Source organism: Protomyctophum parallelum, assembly GCF_964188405.1.
Source record: "Protomyctophum parallelum genome assembly, chromosome: 1".
Classification (NCBI taxonomy): domain Eukaryota; kingdom Metazoa; phylum Chordata; class Actinopteri; order Myctophiformes; family Myctophidae; genus Protomyctophum; species Protomyctophum parallelum.
The window spans coordinates 87,617,207-87,636,932 of record NC_139697.1 but is presented as its reverse complement, the minus strand read 5'-3'; the positions used below and the strand labels follow the sequence as shown (position 1 = coordinate 87,636,932).

Genomic DNA, 19,726 nt, shown 5'->3' with positions numbered 1-19,726 from the left:
TTATGCATTACAGGAGCAACAGTGTTGAGATAAAAAATGTTTTTTTTGCGAGAGGCATACTGGAGGGTGGCTATTTTTAAATTTTAATCAAATAGACCTAGACTACGGCTGAGTTTTATTCTCACCCAGAATTCTTGCCAGCCTAAGAACCTTCATCTATTGTCTGTATGTTATTGTTATATATTGTAGTTTATTGCGCATACATTCATAGTCCCGATATCTTCAAGTTCTTCATTGGTCTCAAAACAAAGAAACTGTATAGCTAACCACGAATCAATAAAAACCTAAAGACTAAACCTAGAAAAGAAATGTTTGATCCGATTTATTTAATAACACTGCCCTCTGCTGGTAAAGACAACAACATACATTAGGACATTGACACCTACTTTTCATTATGAAAATTGATTGGTAAAAGTGGTTATCAATGCTGTGTTTGGAAGCAACTTTTTTTCTCCCTATATATATTGCCATGAACACATTTGGAAACACGGACAATGTAATGACATGTCACTCATGACATAATGTAAGAGCAGCCTAATTACTATTACACATGCTAGGGGGGCCTATAGAGGGTATGCGCATGCTTAAAGTGAATGGCACATCGAGTGGCAAATCGAGTGGCAAAATTAGTGACAAATTCAGTTTAATGTTGTTTAATGCAATCAGATATGACTTTTCTGTTTGGATGCATGGGCTGTCAAAGGCCAGAAAGTAGTTTCTTTGCCACTTGGTAGGCATCCCTGCATAACTTCCGGGTTTGATGATGATGTCACGCGCATACCCTCTATACACTAAATGCTGTTGAAATGTTGTCTCTTGTCTGCATACTGTATTATCCTGTCAGCTTTTTTTTTTTTTTTTACATTTCAATGATGAAATAGCCATCACCAGAACAGTACCTTTTTTTTTTTTTTGTCGAGGTGGAAACAAACTATGACCTCAAGATTTATAGACTATGACATCTGTAAATCACTCGACTCCGCCAACTATTGTCTCTCAATAATTCATGTAAATATTATCACTTAAAAATAAATACAATTTGAATTACAAATATTCGTAAATATGAAAAATAATTTATTAGATCACGTTTACAAATAAGACATGACAAAAAAAGCAATGGTAAAGCTAGTTAAAAAACACTACAGATCCCATCTCAGTGCGTTCATCAGTCTTCCACACCAGTGCAGAAGATTTATTTGATATTCCTGTCAGGCTCCACTTTGCACAGAGGCACAAGGAAAAACCCACTGTGGCTCATATGAAGTCATCAGTGTCTGGTCTGGCCCTGCAGACAATCAAAAACTAATCCAGCCTTTCCAGACACATTTATTTGCTTGACATTAGCAGGGCTTAAAGCAAAACAAATTCCAAGACTGAATAATTTTTTTTGCAAATCTGCACTGATCTCATTAAATGAACCCTATGAAATCCTCAGGACTGAGAACTTTAAGCAATGCATTAGTCATATGATATGAAGACCTTTTTATTGCTCAAACCATCACTGCTTTGCCGATTATTTCGGAATCGTCAAAGCAGTGCCGGATGTAGAAAACCTTACTTGACTATCAGCTGTGTGGATTGGCTACTGGTGGCCCTACACTGTCCACGTGTCCCTCCTCAGCGGAGTCTTCTGAACTGTTGACGACCGCAGCACTGAGAGCCTGGAGGTCGTCCAGCACAGACAGGAGGGTCTCTGCCAGAACACAAACAGACCATTGGTCAGGTTTAGTCAAATGGTCAGAGGTGTGGATAGTCTGGTTTATTTGCACATGTGTACATTAAAAGAAAAACAAAGGAAATTTCAAATGGGATGAAATACATTTGTATGAAAATAAAATTAAAAACAAATGTGCCGGAAGGGCCAAAAAACCCCAGAGGGGCTTATCGAGTGGAATTCCATAAAGCTGCCAAGTGAGCTTAAACTAGTTATAATAAAATTAAAACATTAATGAAAATACATAATAATAATTATTATAAGAATTATTATTATAATAGTAACAATAACAAGAAATGAAACCGGTAGTAACATTAATAACTAGAACTGCACTCTGTCGAGTGCCTACTTGCTTGTTGCACACTAGTAGGCCATAAATGGCCTACCAGTGTGCAACAACTAATTATTAGGTTTAGCCATTTGCTACCTACCTACTTTATGCATGTATTAAGTATTATGAAGTATGGTACAAGTTTCTATCTATAAAAGAAATAGTTTTATCGATTTAGAATTATTCTGGATCCCTTTTTAGTTTCTCAAAGAAAAATAAATCATAAATCATCGATATCTGATGAAAAAAAAGGTATATGAATCAAAGATGTTATCACGTATACAGTATAATTATTTATTTTAAATTGTCAATTGCTTTAAATTTACTTAATCTTGGACTATGATATTAATACTAAATGCCTCTGTGTATTATGTAATTTGTAAGTTGATTAGCGGTATACTGTGGTTACTTTGCGCCACTTTTGATGCGTATGCACCGTCCCAGCATATGACGTCAGGGTATAACTGGTATAACTAGCTCTCAATGATGACGTAATAAAGATGTGGATTAAAGGACCCAATGCCTTCGATGGTGACGTATATGTCGATCAGTGTCGGGTGGATTCAAGGAAATGCCTCTATGTATAATATGTATATGTAATTTGTAAGTTGATTAGCGGTATACTATGGTTACTTTGCGACACTTTTGATGCATATGCACCGTCCCAGCATATGACGTCAGGGTATAACTGGTATAACTAGCTCTCAATGATGACGTAATAAAGATGTCGATTAAAGGACCCCAATGCCAGAGTGGGAGGGTTTTCGATGGTGACGTAATGACGATATGTTTTAGTGTGGGGAGGATTAAAGGTAATGCTCCTATGTATACATGTATGTAATCTGGCACCACTGCCGTATCAGGCACAAGTAGTCATTACGTCATTTGCTGGGACGGTGCATACGCATCGAATATCGTCCTGGGCGAAACTAGTACTTTTCAAGTAATTTGTAATTTTCAAGTAGAGAAAGTAAAATATTTTTGTACTTTTTCCACCAGCGGTATACATTTGGCCATTTTAAATTGCTCAGGGAATATACCTGTCACAAAGTGGATTGACAATATATGGAAGGCATTTCTTCAGAATTTGAGATTTAAGTTCGTCATGGCCAGGTGCACATGATTTGAGTTTGTTTATGGTATCACTAAGCTCCTTCTCCGTAATGGGATCGAAGATAAATGGATGAGAAGGACATTTAAGCCCTGAAGTAGACAGCGGTGTGTTTGGTATTTTGTCTGCAAGGGAAGGACCAATATTGACAAAGAATTTGTTGAATTCATTGGCTATTACGGAAGGATTAGTAATAGTTGTGTCAGCCATTTTAAATTCTCACGATTTTGTAACCCAGTTTTCTTTTCACCCAGTGCCAATTATCTAATGTAATCCTGGGCGCTACACTTCCTCTGCCAACCTGGGGGGGCAGCGGCATGACCTCATGCCTCCTTCTATGCATGAGGAGTCCAAGCTGCTTCTTTTCACCTGACAGAGGGTAATTTCCCCGGCCGGACGTAGCGCGTGGAAGGGACACGTTATTCCGACCAGTTCCTTTCCCCTCCATCAGGCGCCCCCCGGCTGGCCAGGGGGAGGCAGTTTTAGAGACCAGGATTACTGCATGTTTTTGCGAGGGTATCTTAGCCTGGTTAATAAACCAGACCGAATCAGCCGTTGGCAAAAGAAAAATTGCCTGCCGGCGGATTACGGTCTGGAGAGGCTCAATTGTTTCCTACACCAGAGAAATGGGGCGGCCAATCGGGACACAGTATGCAATAAGGGTGGGCTTTGGTACAGTGACTTTCAATGCTTGAGACTGACAGTAGCTCTGACCAATTGCGTCAAAGAGAAAATGTTTCAACCCGCCCCCCCCTGGAAATGAAATCCAAGCTGAGCCTCCCCAGACTAATATCCTGCGGTCCGTGCGATATTAGTCTGGTTTATTAACCAGGCTAAGGGTATCTACCCTAGGGGACACGTGGAGAACATGCAAACTCCACACAGAAAGGCCCTTTCGCCAACCCCCGCCTCGGGTATGGGCACTGATGACGCGGAGGAGGGAACACGCCGCCAGTGCCCACAGCGTCCCCAGCGGGAATCGAACCCAGGACCTTCTAGCTGTGAGGCGACAGCACTACCAACTGTGCCACCGTGCCCCTAATTGTTTTTAATTCAGTTTGAGAATTAGACCTGGTGTTTTTTTTTTATGTATAAGTTCATTAATAATCTTCCAGGTAGCTTTCATGTCATTCTGTGAATCTGAAAATGTATTTTCATGAAATGTTCGTTTAGCTGACCTCAGCAGCTGATTTAGTTTATTTCTATAGGTTGTATATCGATTTAAATTTAAAGGAGATGGATTAGTGAGGTAATCACGATAGAGTTTATGTTTTTTTTTTTATTGATCGTTTGAGGCTTGCGGTTAACCAGACATTATTCTGTTTTCTAACTTTATTTATCTTCCTTTGTAGTGGGAAGGCCTCATCAAAAAGTTTGAAAAATATAACATGGAAGGTGTTATATGCAGCTTGGGTTTAGTCAATGTAACAGTGGCTATTATGTTGAGGAAGGAGGTTAAAGGAGCATTCAGTGATTTGTGCACATGCACACGCTCTACAGTGGGGGGGGGGGGGGGGGGGGGGCACGCAACAGGCCAACAGCACGAGCACAAAGGCCCGCCCCCACTCGATCATGATTGGAGGAAGGCCCCTCTCATCCTGATTGGATGAAGGCTGGCTAACCCTAGCTAAAGACAAAACCTAGTCTTTTGACCCCAGGGGTGAACTGGGGACAGGGAGGAACTCCTTATATGGTCAGCACACTTATCAAAAGGGAAAACACGTTTTCATAATTAGGTGAAATCACTGAATATACCTTAAAGTCTGAGTTTTAGCAGCTTTACCTTTGGCATGGAGCTGGGTTTCCGCTCTGACGACACTCTTCTCTGAAGGCCGTGCTGTTTCCCCAAGAGCAATCGAGTGCTGCATCACCGTGGTGCGAGCCTTCTTGTACTCGTTCATGAGTCCTCTCTCATGAATAGTGGCCTGTAAAAAAAAGACAAATGAAGACAAATAAATCACACCTGTGTGAAGTGAGTGGTGCAACTCCGTGTGGGGGTTCCCGGGGGGGGGGGGGGGTAGTTCCAGACCCACAGGAACGCACCCAGGGTGCCGGCCCGGTTCCAGCGAGCCGCCCCGTGTTTGAAACGGTTGAGAAATGACAGAGTTATCGTGTGGGGGTCCCTCTACTGTACTGTAACTGTACTGTACTGTACTGGCACACCCGAAATCAATAATATGTGCGCGTGTGTTTGTGTGTGTGTTAGGTTGCGCACAGGTGGTGAAAAACAACCATGCTGTATTCATGCTCATACCTACCTACTAAGGTTGGGCGATATGCCAATTTTTTTCAACCGCCAATCGTCTGACCAATATTCACCGATTGACGATGTATTCGTGTCATAAAAGTAAAGTGAGAACAGCTCACTGCAGGTCGCAAAAAAGCCAGATCTACAAGCTCTCAAGGCGCCGCGTCCTGCCTGTTTTCGCAGCTCCGTTCGCTAGGCGTTGAGAGCTTGTAGATCAGTCTGTTTCTGCAGACTGCAGCGCAGCTGCGCAGCCAGGGTAACTTGCTCCCTTCCCTCCCCGCACCGGTCGTCGGAGGCTCAGAGCGGAGCAGCGGAGCCCACAAGCTGCTGCGGCCAGGCTGATCCACACAGGCTCTCAAGGCATCGCGTCCTGCCTGTTTTTGCAGTGCCGTTCGCTACGCATTGAGAGCTTGTAGATCTGTCTATTTTTGCAGCGCTGGTGTCGGGGTTAGTTCACGTTGTCAATAAAAATAACTTAGATTACAGGCGGAGATGAAGTTCAATCAGTGGGTTGCACCAGTATTGGCCAGTGGCTACACGCTAAGCTAACGCTAAGCTAAGCGCTAAGCTAATGAATGATCCCCGTGCCTATACACTAACACTAGTAGACAGTTTTTTTATTTTCCCCCCCGCCACTCACGGGTGGCGCATTGGGATTGTGATGAGACACGAGACAGCAGTGTGCATTCTGTTGTGACTGTATATTATTAAACTGCATGGGTCTGGAGCTTAAACAACATGTAGGCTACAGCCTCCCTCGGCTCCCAGCCTTTACTCTGGCTGGCGGCTGCCGTAAGTGCCGTGCCGCGGTGCCCGATGCTGGCTGCTGACAGTGCTGAGTGCGGGGACTGTGGGAGCATACCATTATAACGGGACGGATTTCCACCCGGCCGCTGTTACTACTTTGCTGGGCCAAATTGATTCACATGTTGCTCACACTTTACAGGTTATCTGGGCTAAATCGTCCCAATAAATCGCCTAATAAAGATATTCGGCGATTGGATTCGTATATTCGCGATTGACGATGTATTCGTATCGTCACCCAACCCTACTACCTACCCTGCCAGCCAGCCAGGCAGGCACCCACACACATAAGTCCGTAAGGGAGTGGCTTGCACCACTCAAAAAACAGCATGATAGAGGTTTATCATAGTTACCATACATAGAAAATGTACCCTGTTGTAAACAAGTGTAATGCTTTATCAGTGTGTCGTCCACAGTAACAGAGTTGTAACAGAGTTGTGCTTTCATGTGAAATGTACCCATTCTGCAAACTGTTAATAAATAACTTGGCCTTGCATTAAATGTCTCACCAAGAGTAGGTTTTTGTCTTTGTCCTTCTGTCTCAGTTGCTTATGCAAATCCTCCAGCTCTCTCTTTGTGCGTTCACTCTGCAAATGCTGCCCTTCCTTCTCCTGACCCCGTTCCCTCGCTGCGTGCCTCTCAAACTGTCTCAAAGTCATCACTGCAACAAGGCAGAGGCACAAGAGAAACATGAGAGAAACAGTCAAGTCATAGTCACTAATACGTTTACATCTTGCACACAGTAATCTTATAATTGAGAATAATTTATGGAAATATTTAAACTGATCAATTAGCTCTATCTCGATCTTAACACATTTTTCAAGGAGAAATGGCCAGAGAGAGAATAGACAATCATAGTTAACATTGTACTCATTGGGCACCGTTTGAGCACAAAATCAATTTCGGTTTCTTGTATCAGTTGTGTTTAAGAGTAAAATCGCATGGATTTTAATTGCAGTGTACGATCAGATAATCAATCCCAATTATAATAAAAAGTACCGGATAAACAATCCCTATGTTGTCTTGATCGTGCAGATTTTGAGGATGAGATAGATCTTAAAATATTTTTCCCAGGGGATCCTGTATACTCGTTAAGTTTGCTTAAAATCTATAAATGCACCAAGTCTCTGTGCGTATGTACGTCTGCAATCCACGTAACTCGGGAACCGTTCGCCCCACCGACTTCATTTGACAAATTTGAGTCCGTCAGATACACAGTTGTCCAGAACCAGCACAAAAGCCTCTGCCCGGGATCTGGACAGGGCCCAAATGATATCTCCATATATGGAGCTGGCCTGTTCTGACATCACACTGACACAAAAGCCTCTGCCCAGGCTCTGGACAGGGCCAAAATTAGCCAATTGATCACACCTGATCACCCCCTGGTGATCCGGTGTGATAGGTGGCTAGTTAATGCCTTCATACCTGCTTTAGTGTGCTCTCTCCTGGCGCTGTTAAGTTGAGCCTCCATCTCCCTCAGCTGCTCGGCACAGCGGCTCTGCGTCTCAGACACCGTCTCCCGCAGGGCTGATGACAAACAACAAAAACAAACACTTCAGCATCTCGGGTAATGAGAAACACAGTCCAGCACTGATTTTCAATTTACCTCAGGGGGAGATGGACTGAATCTTAACACATGTCTAGAGGAAGAATCGACAGACAGAGAGAGAAGAAATCGACAAGCACCAAAATAAAAGACTTGACTGAATACATGTATAAAACTAGATAAAGTGCCAATCGGCACAGGTCTCCACCAGGGCAGGTCAGGTTGTGGCCTCATGGTGGCGCTATAACAGGCTGTTGAGGAAGATTTGGGCCGGAGGTTGGTGTTGGAGGGATGCAGGTACAATGTTTTTGTTTTGCACAAAGCGGCCTCCTGGTGGCGCTATAACAGGCCGTTCTGGAAAGTTTGGGGCAGAGGTTCATCGTTGGCATCCAGGGAGTGTGTGTGCAAAATTTGGCATCGACCGGTTGTGTGTGTGTGTGTGTGTGCGAGTGCATGACGCGACTTGGCTTGTTGTAGCGCCACCATCAGGCTGTTGAAAACTGTCAAGTGGCATTTCTTCCTCAGCCTAGTGGGAATATGCGTGCACAGTTTCATCGCAATCGGACGCTGCGTTGAGGAGTTGTGGCGATTTGTACAAAGCGGGCTACTCCTGAAAAGTGTAGGAGCCAATCGTGGCCAATCAGGATGGAATATGAGAAATCAAAAAAACCTGTCTTGATCACATGACTATGGAGATCATGTGTACCGATTTGCGTGAAATTTGGATAAAATCTGAAGGAGTAATAATAGAAAATGTGTTATACATATGTCGGCCTCCTGGTGGCGCTATAAAGAGCAGATGTGAAAAATTCCAGGCAAAGGTTTTTCCTTGGCCTCTAGGGAGTTGGCATACAAAGTTATCCACAGATCCGTACAGTTAGAAGTAAAAACACTTTTGGGCCAGTTATAGCGCCACCTTGAGGCTGAGTTGAAATTGTTCATGTGTCATTTCGTCCTCGGCCTAGTGGGAATGTGGGTGCACAATTTCACGGAAATCACGCGATGTGTTCATGATTTGCAGCATTTTGTTTGAAACTGAGCACTCCTGTGAACTTTGGAAGCCAATGTTAACCAATCAGGATGGAGTCTGAGAAATCTGAAAGAGCCGTTTCGTTGAATGGCTCTAGAGAGACTGTGTACCAATTTGCGCGATGTTTGGACAACATCTGTAGGTGTACTGTGCAAAAACTTGTTTTGCACAAAGCGGCCTCCTGGTGGCGCTATAACAGGCCGTTCTGGAAGGTTTGGGGCAGAGGTTCATCGTTGGCATCCAGGGAGTGTGTGTGCAAAATGTGGCATCGAGCGGGTTAACGGTGGCCGAGATTAGCTGCTCACGGACACACGGACGGACGGACACACGGACACACAAACGGACGGACGGACGGAGTGCAAAACATACTCTCCCCACATGCCTTCGGCCTGGTGGAGACAATAAGGGACGGTGGGTATAAGGGCAGTGTCATGTGATGTATGTCTGACCCTGTTCACTGTGTTCCCGCTGACTGTGCAGCTCGGAGCGGAGTTGCGCCAGGTTGATGTTAGTCTCCTCCAGCTGTGTCTGGAGACGCTGCAGTCTCTGCTGAGCCTCCTCTCTGCCAGACACCGCCTCATGGTGCTCCGCCTGACTCTGTTCCAACTCCTGTCGCTGCTGCCGCAGTTTACTCTCAACTGGAAGGCACATGGAGAGATGCAATGTAACTAATAAAAAAAAAGAACACAAGATTGTTGGTGGTGGAGAGTGTAAAGTACAGAATTGTACAAATGCTCACACTGCTCTCTAAGATCAGCCACGGCGTTCTCGATGAGCTCTGGGGTTCTTTTCAGCTCCAGTGTCAAGTTGTCTCTCTCTTCGCACACCGAGTTAACCTCTGCCTGGAGGCTTCGGAATCGGATACTGTGTATGTAAAACACACGCAAAGAAAGGTGGTGATGCAATGAGGAAGGCAGAGGGGCAGAAAAACATACGAGCAAAACATCTCCCAAAACAATACCTTTTAAGTAGGGATTCTATGGCTGACAGGACTGTAACTGTGTGCCAAAATTAATACTAGAGTAGTATAAGTGTCAAAACTGTGCATTTGAGGCCTGGGCTCAGCGATCCAGGCACCTTGGCTGGTAATCCAGTCTGGCAGTGTGCCGCGGGTTCGACTCCTGATCCCGACGGCCTTTACTGCATGTCTCCCCCCCCCCCCCCCCATCTCTCTCCCCATTTCCTGTCAGCCTACTGTCTGTCCCTCCATAAAAATAAATAAAGGCGAAAGCCACCAAAAAAACATAAAAAAAAAAAACTGTGCATTCGACAGCTGAATATTAAACTACCGGTAATAATAGGTTGCCGTAAAATCTAGATGCCAGTACTTTTTAAAAAGCACAATTGTTTATTCTGATTTAATTGAACATATTCTCCAGATTAAAAATATATTGAACAGCTGATTCATTGTCATTATAATTACATTTTCTATTGTGCATCCTGTTCCAACTGTTCACTTTGTGAGCAACAAACAATTCCAGTTGATAAAAATCATGTAAGTGACTGGCCATTGTGTGAATATGGTCAATAGTCAGCTCGGTCATTCCAAAACCGATCTGGGTTGTGCAAGGACGCACTGTGATTGGCCAGTCGCTGTGATTGACAGCCTAAACCTAATCCTATACCCTAAACCTAACCTCAGTAAAACTATACCTAACCTCACAGGGGCGTGGTTATAAGCACACCCTGGCATGGATTTCGAATGTCGCGAAAACAGCTGATAAACTCATACCCGTCGTCAGCCTGGTCTGTCATTCTAGCAGACTGCTGGACTTTCTGCAGAGCCACCTTCCTCATTATCAGCCCTGTGTGTGAAACAACAATATAATAACTTCAAGTTCCAAAATAGTTCTGACACGCAAACTTGTGATGTGATATTGCTGAACACCTGCAACTATACCTTGGATTGTCTGTACTCTTCTTTTAGCAAACGTTAGCCTTTGGGTAAACGTGTTGAGTCGTCCTTGAGCTGCGTCCACTTCTGCCACTTTGGCCTCAAATGCAACCCTGAATCTACAGTAAAGAGATATTCATCCAGTAAAAGTATGTGTTGAAAATGTGGTTCAGACATTACAAAGACATTTCATGTTGGTAGGTACTGTATGTGGTGGTTACTATGCTCTAGCATATTTACATGGAATGTTAATATGCAGGCCATTTTCAGTTATTGATCCATTTCATCAACATTGTTCATTATTGATTAACGGGATCAACTTCACTGTATGAAGGTAAACTTACCTCTGGAAGGCTTCCGTCAAGGTCTTCATATCAGAGTCTGCTTTCTGACTCTGGGACTTCAGTTCTAAGTTTTCTTTGACAACCTGGGCCAGCTCCTGTTTCACTGTCTGGGAAGACAAACCCCATATGCTGCTATCAGAATCATTTGTACAAAACCTAATACACAAATGTGAAAACAGTTCGATATACTCGTGTACTGTAAAGGGAAACCCGTATGATTTGTTCTTCTTGCACACACCTCCCTGGCCACTCTCTCCAGATCCAGCTCAGCGATGCGGTCATGCAGACTGTGTTGGATCACACTGGCCTGGTACTGCTCCTGTTTGACTTGCTGCTCCATGGACTGGATCTGTAAACCAAACAACAAGCAGGCAAAGAGCATCTAACATTAGAGAAGCATTTAACCCACTCTGGGCAGGAACCCCTTTTGGTGTTCAAAGCATTATGTTACACTTTAGCTATTGAAAAATAGCAGATCTACAAGTTAGTCTGCAATTTTAGAAAAAAACTTGAAAGTGTGGCGCAAATCTTTGAATATATATTCTTTCAGATCAGAACGTTTTTTAACTCAAATCTTTGCGTCTAGGGGGTCCCTGGAACAACATATTTTCAGATAGGAGTCGGTGGCCAATTACATATATATTTGGGGGTCCTTGAAATGAAAATGTTTGAGAACAACTGACATAGAAACATAGGTTTTTCAGAAAAACATTTGTAGAATCACTTGTCAAAATGTGTTAAAGAATAATAATAATAATAATCAACAACTCAATACTGTACACTGTACAGTATGTCCTCATGCCAATGTGTTCTAATATGCGTTGTCTCATGTAACCACTTGTGTTTCAGCTGTGTGAGTCTTCATACCGTTGAGAGGAGTCCGTCCTTCTCTGTTCTTAGTTCAATGTCTTTTGAGCGAAGCTGGACACATAACATGAAGACTCTCTCTCTCCAGAGCTGTAGAACTCGTAGTCCTTTGGGACCCGTTTTCAGCAGAGGGTCTGATAACGTCTGTGGACAATAGTGTTCACACACACACACAACATTAACAGGCGCTTGTAGGTCATTATATGCAAGTGGTTGATATAAGCATGTAGTCTTTTTATTTCAATTGAAATATGTAGCGGGATAGTAACACGTTCAAGTGAAGGGAAGCATTGTATCATGTAATGCTGAACTTATGCTTAATTTGATTAGCGAAGCTAAGTGCATTCCCACTGAAATATTTAATTTACTTACAGTTTTAACCATTTTCTCCTCTTGGAGGGCCAATATCTCATTGGCAGAGTTTAGTCTAACTGTCAAAAGCTCTGTGGTCATCTGAAGGGCCTCTTTCTCCTTATTCAGCCTCTACGTAATGAGATTCAAGTTATGTCCACAATACACATCAATTACAATTCTGGCATCCAACAATTATGAAGATAATCAAGATAAAACTAATATTGTGCCACATTACGTTTTACAATGATGTTTGTTTTATCTTGTTAACAAGACTGTGCAAGATTTGTTACAAAATGGTGTCTGCACCACAAGGTCATGGGTTCTATGACTATGACCAAATAATATTTTTAAGTTCAATAAAGTCAACGTCTAATCATGTCGCCATGATCTTAGTATTGGCCAAAATAATTTGGATTTTTGCCATAATCGAGCAACCGTAGCTTGCACCATGCACACATCAGTATTATTTTTTCATTCATTTCATTAAGCCTGGTATCCCTATTTCTGTGACTGTCAAGATGTTTTTCAAAAATAGTGAAAACATCCAATCTACTAGCTCACAACGCTGTGAGCTTGTAGAACAGCTATTTTTGCTGTCTTACGATGTAGTTTAAGTGGTAAATGTTAGAACTTACAGCATACATTCTGAATCCACAAAAGAAAATATATATAATCACTGCTGAGAACGGTGCTTCCAACATGCACACCGTCAACAGTGCATTGATTTCTCTACCTCAACCATTTCAGTTAGTCTCTCCTTTTCTCCTCTCTCAGGGGCAAGTTGTCCAATGTAATTTCTAAGACTCTCCAACGTTGCTGACTGGGTCTCAAACGCTTCTCCTATTTGGCTGGGGGGAAAAAATAAAAGTAAAGTGACAATATCCAATCAATATCAGGGGATCTCTGTACAATGTACCGTCCTGTATCTCTGTACAATCTCTGTACACTTCAAAAGTTTAATTAAAACTCAGCATCACAGTGTGGCCATAATGGATATTTTAGATTGTACAGGGTACCTTAGATTCTCTTTCAGGCCATCTCTCTCGGCAGACACTTCCATCAGACTGCTCTTCAACTGCATTACATCGGAGGTCACGGAATTAAGTCGACCCTGTAGATTGCCATTTGTTTGTCTTGCAGATACCAGTTCAGTGCTGTGGGCATCAATCAACTGCTGCAGCTAGACAATACATGAAAAACAATTAAATCGTGCTATGTCTACATAAAATGCTATCTAAGTTACATAAGTTGAGCCTTTGCATATGCATGTAAGGTCGTCGGGGCTAGGGCAAGTTCTAGCAAGATAGTCTGAAGCGGTGGCGACCAGGAGCCAATGGAGGGAGCGGAGAAGGGGGGAGACATGTGAGAATTTTGGCTGGTTGAAGACCAAGCGAGCTGCAGCATTTTGGATCAATTGGAGAGGCTAAGTGCCCAAGCCGGTAGGCCAGTAAGGATACTGTCTACAGTAAATAAATGTGCTCCAATCACCTCGATCTCATGCTTCCTCCGGGATTCCTCCAGTTGTTCTGCGAGTCGAACATTATGTTGTTTGGCCTCATCGCCTGCCTGCAACCTGGCCATCTCAGCCTTCAGACCCATCCTCTCAACCTCTTCTCTGCTCCTCTCTGTGTCCCTCTTCAGCCTTAGCGTTTCCTCTGCATACTCCCCTTCTAGTCTTTCAATCTGAATATGGAGACAGTGTTGTTCAATGCAAGGCCAAATGATTAGTTAGGGAGAATATTAAACCATTACCAAGCTGTGGTGTCCTATTTTGGACAGTAGCTTGTTGTGACCTTGCATATACCTTGCTGTGAGTTTGAAGATGGGCTATTTTTGTTACACAACACTATCATACACCATAGCGGAGTGAATAGAGAGGGAAAACAGAAAGGTTCCAGGTTCAAGCCAAGGTGTGTGAGTCGAAGTGTCCCTGAGCAAGACACTTAACCCCTAACTACTCCCCAAGCGCTGTACTAATAGTGCCAAATGCTGTTAGGATGGGTAAATTCAAAGGACAAATTTCACAGATGTGCAAATATACAGAATATACAAAAAGGACTAGGGACCAAATTATAACCATGTTTAAATCAGGCTCAAGTGTTTTGGTTTTTATATTTTATTTTTATCCCACAAAATTGTAATAAATGTTTTTCTAACAGTGTCAACTATCTAATCCTGGGCACTGCCAACCTGGGGAGAGCAACGGACTGACCTCATGCTTCTTTCTATGCATGACATAGCTCTGTTTACAAAATGCTGTACCCCCTCCAACTGTATATATTTCCCCTTTTTTTCTTCTTTTTTTTTTGTATTGTGACACTTGCTTTGGCAATGTAAACGTTTGTTTTCTCATGCCAATAAAGCTCCTTTGAATTGAATTGCACGAGGAGTCCAAGCTGCTTCTTTTCACCCAACAGGGGGGAGTTTCCCCAGTTGGACGTAGTGCGCGTGGAAGGAACACATTATTGCAACCAGTTCCTTTCCCCTCCAACAGGTGCCCCAGCTGGCCAGGGGGAGGCAGTATAGAGACCAGGATTACTGCATGTTTTTTGTGAGGGTACCTACCCTAGAGGAGAACATGCCAACCCTACCCAGTTTATGGGCACTGATGACGCGGAGGAGACAACACGCCCCAGCACCCACAGCGTCCCCAGCTGGAATCTAACCCAGGACATTCTAGCTGTGAGGACAGTGCTACCAACTGCGCAACCGTATCCCCCAGGCTTAACCGTTTCAGTTCATACGACGCATGAGGCCGTCATAAGGATCCCGAAAAATTAGTGCCTAGTGCCTACGACGTCTGTGGACGTCCTAGCGACGTCCTAGTGACACGGGGCGAGATAAGAATATTCAGAATTTTTCCTATTTTTTTTTTTGGCATTTCGCTTTTCGCTTTCCGTACGCTAACGCTCTGTGCAACTATTAGCTTGTCATTGACTCCCATGTTAGCGCGGCGGAAATAATGACTCGTATCTCCTAATCCAAGGCACTCTCCGTGGTGATGAATGGATCGATATGCTGGCGCTTCATTTCTGCTCCTCATCCGTCTCTCCCGCAAAATATGAACGCTTTTTGGAGCGTAAAAAAATGTATTAAGATGATCGGGATGTGAGGTCACTTTGTAAAGTCAACTTTTTTAGGAAAGTGTTTCCGGTTCATGGCTTTCAGAGTAAAAGCGATCAGACAACTCTGGCACCCCGGAGCTTCTATTTTGATGCACTTCCGGCACTAAATGTGTTTTAAGTGGTTAACTGAATACACAGACGCTGAATCAAAGCTTCCCAACAATATTCACAAGTGAGTTTAATACGTACGTGCATTCTACTTTTTAAGGGGAGCTAGGCCCTCCTATATTCAGCTATTAGTGTAGACTTTTGTCCTACACAAACATTACATTCCCATTGACAATGAATGCAGAATACGTCATAGTGTCTGAGCAAATAGACATGTTACGTCATAATGATGTACGATGATAAGAGCAGCCCTCACTTCACACGGGTGTGATTTTCTATTCCCATGTAGTGAACCGTCCTGTGGGTCGGCAGCCATTACCTGGGAGGCCATTTTATCCTTATCCTCCCTGCTCTGATTGAGCTGCAGTCGGATTTGGTCCAGTTGAGTCTTGGCCATACACAGCTCATCACGCATTGCCTCCATGTCAAGACTCTGCCTACAGTACAGAAGATAATGGTTGACATCATTCACATGCCTTTCAAGATTCAAGAAGCTTTATTGTTCATTTAACAACACATTGTAATGCATGCGTTATTCTTGCTTACTGTAAATCTCTCTGGATTAAGAGCATCTGCTAAAGGCCTAAATTGAAAATTGTATGATACTGTACATGCATGGATTTCTGGTTGGTGGTTCTCATGTTGACACAATAGGAAAACAGTTAAATGGAAAGCAACAACGAAAGAACATAGTACTAAACCAAAGTTCACATAATCTCCCTGAGCCTCAACTACATTACGGTAGACATATTACCTGCTGAGGGTACGTTCTTTGTCTCGCATCTCGTCCCTGTGCCTCCCCGCGGTCTCTTTCAATGCTTCCACCTGTCCTCTCAGTCTCTCACTCTCAGCCTTGTACTTCTCCACTTCCAGACGCCATTCTGTGTCCCGCCTGGACCACTGCTCACTTCTCTCCTCACATCTGTGAACGACAATAATTCAGAAGGCTCATATTCCTCCCAGTAGAGATGATGTAAGAAATATGTACAGTATAAATACAAGGCCTTTAAATCACTTAAACCATCTATCCTTACAGTACTAGAAAACTGGAAATGAGTTGCTTTTTTACGCTTTTACCAAATCTCCTTGCCAAAAATAGACGATCGACAAGCTCACACAGTGTGTCACATTGCAACACACTATGAGCTTGAGCATGCTTGCAGAATGCAGATCTGCTACTGTATTTGTACCTTGTTCTGGTGATCTGGTAATCTGTAGTGTTCTGTCCTCTTGTGTCGTCTCCTTGTAACATCCTAATCCTCTGGTTTTCATTTTTTAATTTCAGGATTTCCTGCTGAGCTTGAGTTACAGCAAGCCATGGATCGGACGGACGAGGAAGCGATGATGGTGTCAGTGCTGGTGTCATCCAGGAGGAGACAGGTGCTGTCCCTTGGTTCAGGGTACCTCTAGGTACCCCAGACGTAGACTGAGCACTTGACATGAAATGGGATGGGGGCACCAGGCTCCCTAAATAACACAATAACACTTGATTTGAAAGTATACTGGTCCAGTCATAGCGGGCACAATTAATATGTTTAAATTATTTATTTTTTGTTAGGTTGTTACGTGCTCTGCTCTGAACAACGGACATCCATGTCAGTACAGTGACAAACTACTTACCAAGACATAGAACCCTAATGTTGTCACATTTTACCCACAGTATACTTTATTAACAGTTCATTGTCAATGGCATTCAATGTTTGTATTAGGACAATGTTTGTGTTTACACTAGCCATGGTTCACATGACGCTCGTACTTCATGATAATCATGACAGTCATGTTTCAGGGCTATGTTTACACAAACCCTCAAAGCTGGACATAGGAGAGGCTACCAAGTCAACCTATGGCAGCAAGACATTTCAACAATGTTGTAGTACTTACTTGGTGCAATGAAGTCTTCGGGGACATTAAGCTTTTCTGCGAAATGTCTCTCCATTCTTAATCTTTATGTGGTTGTTGCCCCGCGGCGGCGTTACCTAGTTAAAGATGCCTGTGTCTTCCCTAGGTTAGTCTGTGTCAGGTGCCGTGTTAACACTTTGCGTTGTATGAATTATTGGGCAGCTGGGTGTACTTTAAAAGTACACTTTACTCTTAATAACTAGAAACGAGCGACATGTCAACTCAACAACAATCACACAAACCTTTCCTTCCTTCTACTACCGTTTGACTCGCGCAATGCATCACGGGAGAGTCGTTGTGTCGTGGTGGTGATTGCGGAAGTAAACATTGTGGAGAGAATTATATCTATGGAGAGAAGCCATGCCCAGCTTGGAGAAAGACTCAAAAAGAGCGTAATGTGTCCTCTACCCGAGTCTACCGTACTGTCAATCAATGGTGCAAACCCCTAATAATTGCAGAATGTAAAAAATAAATAGGCCTACGTTAAACTGTCAAGTCGGGGTGACCAGGTTATAGATTGATGAGTTGTTTGTTGTCTCCATGGCAATGGAGAACGACACGCCTTGATTCCAAACAATCGGCGGACTGAAATATTATATAAGGATTTTCAATGCAGTTTAAAGTTTAAACTGCATGAACGGCTAACCGAGATAGTGACACTATAGCTGTTTAAGGTAGGTCTACTGATTGAGTGGGGGTCTGCTGGGGATTTTGATGGAAGAGGGCCATATGCTAGAAGCAAACATTGACTTAATGTCCCACGACTCCCACCATGCCATGATGAGAGCAATATGGTTTAGTTACCCTCATTGCTCCCATTTGGGTATTTCAAGAGTCTTGTTTCACATTTGTTTCACAATAGCGCCCCATCTGGCGGAGTCAGTTAAATCACGTAGGCTATTAGGGAGGTTCCCTTTATTCTGTGCAACGGAATAAAGTAAGTTAATTTAATTATCCCCTTGTGAGAAGCAATTGATTAGATTTTTTGTATTATTATTTTAGCACAGTATAAAGCAATTTTTGATTGATTAATTGAAATATTTAATTAACAGTTTGCAGAATTACAGTACATTTCAAGCACAACTCAATACAAAAACTAGCTGTGAGTGGACGACAGTCACGACACCATAAAAGCATTACACTTGTTTACATTAGGGCCCACCGTTTTCAATTCATCAAAACATTTAGAGACATGCAAATATACACTTCTATATAGCCAAAAACAGGAAATCATCATAGAGGTAAAAAGGGAGTGCCGGCCCGATTCCGGTGAGCCGCCCCGGGTCCGAAACGGTTGAGAAATGACAGAGTTACCGTGTGGGGGTCCCTCTACTGTAGGCTACTGTACTGTACTGTACTGTCACTGTACTGACCCACAGGAACGCACCGGGGTGCCGGCCCGATTCCGGCGAGCTGTTTTCGTGCTCACCCACCCAGCCACCCACCCACACACATAGCTCCATAAACTGGGGGGGGGGGGGCAGTTTCAAATTGCAGCTGTCCGTAGGTGCCCTTTGAGAGTTAGTGGTTTTGAAGGCTTATACGTCGCTGAAGTGCATGGTATAGCGTCCTATACTGTACCTACAGCATGCACATTCAAGTGCATGATGGCCTTTGTCAGATTTCATCCAACAGAACATTTGTTCTTAATGTGTGGTGGGGACCCCCAGGGGTCCTTGGAGGGTCCCCAGGCAAAATTTGTTACCATGGCTATTTAAAAATAGAATATATAAAAGCTCACAGCGTGCAATTTCGTGCCGTGCTGCAAGTTTATAGGCTAGCTGTATAGCTAGGCTATGATTACGATCTGCTATTTGTTTTTTAATATGGAACATTTTCAATAATTTTCAATTAAAAAAGATAATCTCTTCTGGGGGTCCTGGCACAAACTCTTTTCAGATGGGGGTCCACGGCCAAATAGGCTACCAGTTTGCAGGTTCTTGGCACATATCAGTTTGAGAACCACAGCATGTTCAGATTAATTTCACCTCTTGGTACACATGCAGGCTCCAGACTTCCCAAAACAAACTGGTCAGGCCTCACTCCCCGAACCCACCTCACCCCTGCCCATTTTGATAGGCTGGAATGGCTTAGGGTTGTCGACAGAGCACCTTGCAATGGATCATGCAGGTCTTCAAGATTCGATACACACTAGTGACACTACCCATGTAGCTGTCCAAATATTTCCTTAATGTCAACGAAGTCCACAACACCAGAGGGAGGTCAACAAACCACGTGCAACCCAGATTTGTCTCAAACAAAGGATTAAATTAATTTAGCTCCTATGCCACTAAGACATGTGAATCCCTTGACTCCTTCAAAACCGCTCTCAAAGAGCACCTATACAGTAT

General features: G+C 43.3%; 1 protein-coding gene across 1 annotated transcript; it reads right to left on the bottom strand.

The window, feature by feature from the left end:
- Positions 1-1,125: 1,125 nt before the first annotated feature.
- On the bottom strand, positions 1,126-17,618 carry cchcr1 (coiled-coil alpha-helical rod protein 1). The gene is made up of 19 exons (XM_083762297.1): positions 17,358-17,618; positions 16,667-16,943; positions 16,231-16,398; positions 15,796-15,913; positions 13,732-13,926; positions 13,260-13,423; positions 12,977-13,091; positions 12,262-12,372; positions 11,890-12,033; positions 11,261-11,371; positions 11,023-11,129; positions 10,685-10,797; positions 10,517-10,589; positions 9,524-9,648; positions 9,234-9,422; positions 7,634-7,735; positions 6,718-6,869; positions 4,940-5,081; positions 1,126-1,693 (listed from the first exon to the last, which is right to left on the bottom strand). The coding sequence occupies exons 1-19, from the start codon at positions 17,410-17,412 to the stop codon at positions 1,566-1,568; spliced, it is 2,589 nt and encodes an 862-aa protein (XP_083618423.1). The 5' UTR covers positions 17,413-17,618; the 3' UTR covers positions 1,126-1,565.
- Between the last annotated feature and the right edge of the window lie 2,108 nt (positions 17,619-19,726).

What these genes read in the sequence shown, in the direction of transcription:
- cchcr1 (XM_083762297.1), bottom strand. Translation starts at nt 17,412, where the DNA reads ATGGAGAGACATTTCGCAGAAAAGCTTAATGTCCCCGAAGACTTCATT. An exon ending in TACCAGATCACCAGAACAAG is followed by an intron (nt 16,399 to 16,666) that starts GTACAAATACAG and finishes TGTCGTTCACAG; the next exon opens with ATGTGAGGAGAGAAGTGAGC. An exon ending in AACCCAGCTCCATGCCAAAG is followed by an intron (nt 1,694 to 4,939) that starts GTAAAGCTGCTA and finishes GTGTTCTGGCAG; the next exon opens with AGACCCTCCTGTCTGTGCTG.